This window comes from Acanthisitta chloris, unplaced genomic scaffold (assembly GCF_000695815.1).
Source record: "Acanthisitta chloris isolate BGI_N310 unplaced genomic scaffold, ASM69581v1 scaffold23274, whole genome shotgun sequence".
NCBI classification, from domain to species: Eukaryota; Metazoa; Chordata; class Aves; order Passeriformes; family Acanthisittidae; genus Acanthisitta; species Acanthisitta chloris.
This window is the reverse complement of record NW_008669086.1, coordinates 659-3,611: the sequence shown is the minus strand read 5'-3', so window position 1 is coordinate 3,611 and position 2,953 is coordinate 659. Positions and strand designations below refer to the sequence as shown.

The window sequence follows — 2,953 nt, the reverse complement described above, 5'->3', positions numbered from 1 at the left end:
TGCCCCTTCGAGCGTCTTCTGGGGCTTGCCTGCCGCGGGTACCTCGTGGCCTCCTGCGTGGAGATGCCCGAGCCCATGGAGGACCCAGCCACGGTGAGGGGGCACCCAGGGGGGCTGGCAGGATTGTGGGGGCTGGGCACTGAGGGTGACACAGGCTGTGCTGTCCCCAGGGTGAGAGCATCACCTGGGTCATCTTCCTCATATCCTACTGGGGCGAGCAGATTGGGCAGAAGATCCGCAAGATCTCGGACTGGTAAGCAGCCACGTGTCTGGCCACGTGGAGGTTTATTTAGTGTGACCCACTCTGGACCCCTCCAGGGGAATGGGTTTGGGAGTCCTGGCCCCACCCTGACACAGTGGTGTCCATCTGTCTCAGCTTCCACTGCCAGGTGTATCCATGCCCGGAGAGCGACGCCAGCCGCGACGCCAGCCGGGCAGACACCATGTCTGGGCTGCACAGCCAGATCCAGGACCTCAGTGTGGTGAGCTGGGCACCATGAGGGGACCTGGGGGCCATGGAAGGACCCCCCCATCCCTGACCCAGGTGTCTGCAGGTGCTGGAGGAAACAGAGCAGTACCTGGCACAGGTGCTGGACAAGGTGGCGCTGGCGCTGCCTGCCTGGCGCGTGCAGGTGCAGAAGATGAAGGCCATCTACCTCGTCCTCAACCAGTGCAGCTTTGACATCACTGAGAAGTGCCTCATTGCCGAGGTCTGGTGCCCTGTGCAGGACCTCACCCAAGTGCAGGATGCCCTGCGCCAGGGATCGGTGGGTGGCTCAGTGTCCCTGTGTCCTTGTCCTGGGCATGCTTGGTGTCCCCATGTCCATGTGCCAGGAGTTGCTAATTGTCCCCATGTTCTTGTGTTGGAGTTGCTCAGTGCTGGGGTTTCCTCATGTCCCCACATCCTCATGTCAGAGCAGCTTGGTATCCCCATGTCCTTGTGCCAGGAGCTGCTCAGTGTCCCTGTATTCTCATGCCAGGAGCTGCTCAGTGTTCCCATGTCCTTGTGCTGGGGTTGCTTGGTGTCCCCATGATCTTATGCTGGAGTTGCTTGGTGTCTTCATGTCCCCGTGCCATGGTGGGGTGGGTGCAATGTGGAGGGATGCCAAGATCAAGCTCTGGGTGCTGTCCCCACAGTACCAGAGCGGCTCCAGCGTGGAGTGCTTCGTGCAGCGTGTCCCCACCTCAGAGAGCCCTCCCACCCTCATCCGCACCAACAAGTTCACCGCTGGCTTCCAGAGCATCGTGGACGCCTATGGCGTGGCCAGCTACCAGGAGGTGAACCCTGGTAAGGTACCCCTGATCCCCACCACAGCCCGGGGCTGGGGGCACACCCTGTGTGACATGGTCCCTCTGTCCCCACAGCGCCCTACGCCATCATCACCTTCCCCTTCATCTTTGCCATCATGTTTGGGGATGTGGGGCATGGACTGCTCATGTTTCTCTTCGCGCTCTGGATGGTGCTGTACGAGGACAGCCCCCGCCTGCGACAGGGCACCAACGAGGTGGGGGTGGGATGGAGAGGTGGGATGGGGTGGGAGATGTGGGATAGGGATTGGGATAGGGTTGGGATGGGCTTGGAGGCATGTGGGACATGGTTGAGGGTGTGGGATGTGGTTGATGGTACAGGATGGGGCTGGTGGCATGAGACAGGGACAGCATGGGTCAGGGCTGGGGGTTCTGGAGGAGGATGGCATATGGTGGGGGACATGTGAGCCATGTTTGCCCCCACCAGATCTGGCTGACGTTCTTTGAGGGGCGCTACCTCATCCTGCTCATGGGTGCCTTCTCCATCTACACTGGCTTCATCTACAATGAGTGCTTCAGCAAAGCCACCGTCATCTTCCCCTCCGCCTGGAGCGTGGCCACCATGGCCAACCACTCCTCCTGGAGGTGGGATCCCACCTCTGTGACCCCTGCCCAGGTCCCCCTGTCCCTGCTGCTGGTGACATCCCTTGCTCTGCCCCCAGCTCTACCTACCTCGCCACCCACCGCTTCCTCACCCTGGACCCCAATGTCACCGGTGTCTTCCGAGGGCCCTATCCTTTTGGGATTGACCCGGTGAGTGTCCCATGGGGGTGACAATGAACTGGGACCCTCATGGGGTGGCCCAGAATCTCACCCACCTTTTCCATCACAGATCTGGAGCTTGGCCATCAACCACCTCAACTTTCTCAATTCCTTCAAGATGAAGATGTCAGTGGTGCTGGGCGTTGTGCACATGGGCTTCGGGGTTGTGCTTGGGGTCTTCAACCACCTGTGAGTCCCTGGGCTGTGCCCATGAGTTCTGATCATGCCAAGGGTACTGGGATTGGACTCACCTGGGTGGGATGGGTGGGTGACTGGGGTCCTGTACCCCTACACCTTTGTGGGCACCAAGGACATGTGAGGGTGAGGAGAGACAGGGTGAGCGTGACTGATGTCCCCCTGCTTAGGCACTTCAAGCAGCAGCACCGGCTGGTCCTGGAGTTCCTCCCAGAGATGATTTTCCTCCTGGCCCTTTTTGGCTACCTGGTCTTCCTCATCTTCTACAAGTGGATCAAGTTCAGCGCTGCTAACTCCCTGGTGGCTCCCAGCATCCTCATCCACTTCATCGACATGTTCCTCTTTGCCTCCAATGCTGAGAACCTCCCACTGTACCAGGGGCAGGTACCACCTCACTGCCATTTGGGGCACCCATTTGTGGGGTATTCAGGCCCTACCCAGGGTGGGAACAGTGGGAAGTCCTGGTGTCACAAGCAGGGCCGTTCTCAGCTTGGGTAGCTCATAGGGGGCCCCAAAACGCTGTCCCTGTGCCACAGGTGCCCGTGCAGATGGTGCTGGTGGTGCTGGCGCTGGCGTCGGTGCCCGTCCTGCTTTTGGGGACACCCCTGTACCTGTGGTGCCGGCGGCGTGCCCCGAGGAAGGTAAGGCTGGGCTGGCAGTGGGGAGCTCAGTGAGGGGACACAGGGAC

At 60.5% G+C, this 2,953-nt stretch overlaps 1 protein-coding gene across 1 annotated transcript in view; it reads left to right on the top strand.

The window, feature by feature from the left end:
• Positions 1-12: 12 nt before the first annotated feature.
• LOC103800807 overlaps positions 13-2,953 on the top strand; it is a gene marked incomplete at its 5' end in the record, with an annotated part of 3,532 nt that continues 591 nt past the window's right edge. The window contains 11 exon segments of the mRNA XM_009073191.1: positions 13-93; positions 171-253; positions 377-482; positions 555-767; positions 1,138-1,288; positions 1,366-1,505; positions 1,736-1,893; positions 1,971-2,061; positions 2,141-2,259; positions 2,436-2,649; positions 2,802-2,916. Coding sequence (XP_009071439.1) covers positions 13-93; positions 171-253; positions 377-482; positions 555-767; positions 1,138-1,288; positions 1,366-1,505; positions 1,736-1,893; positions 1,971-2,061; positions 2,141-2,259; positions 2,436-2,649; positions 2,802-2,916 — 1,471 coding nt within the window.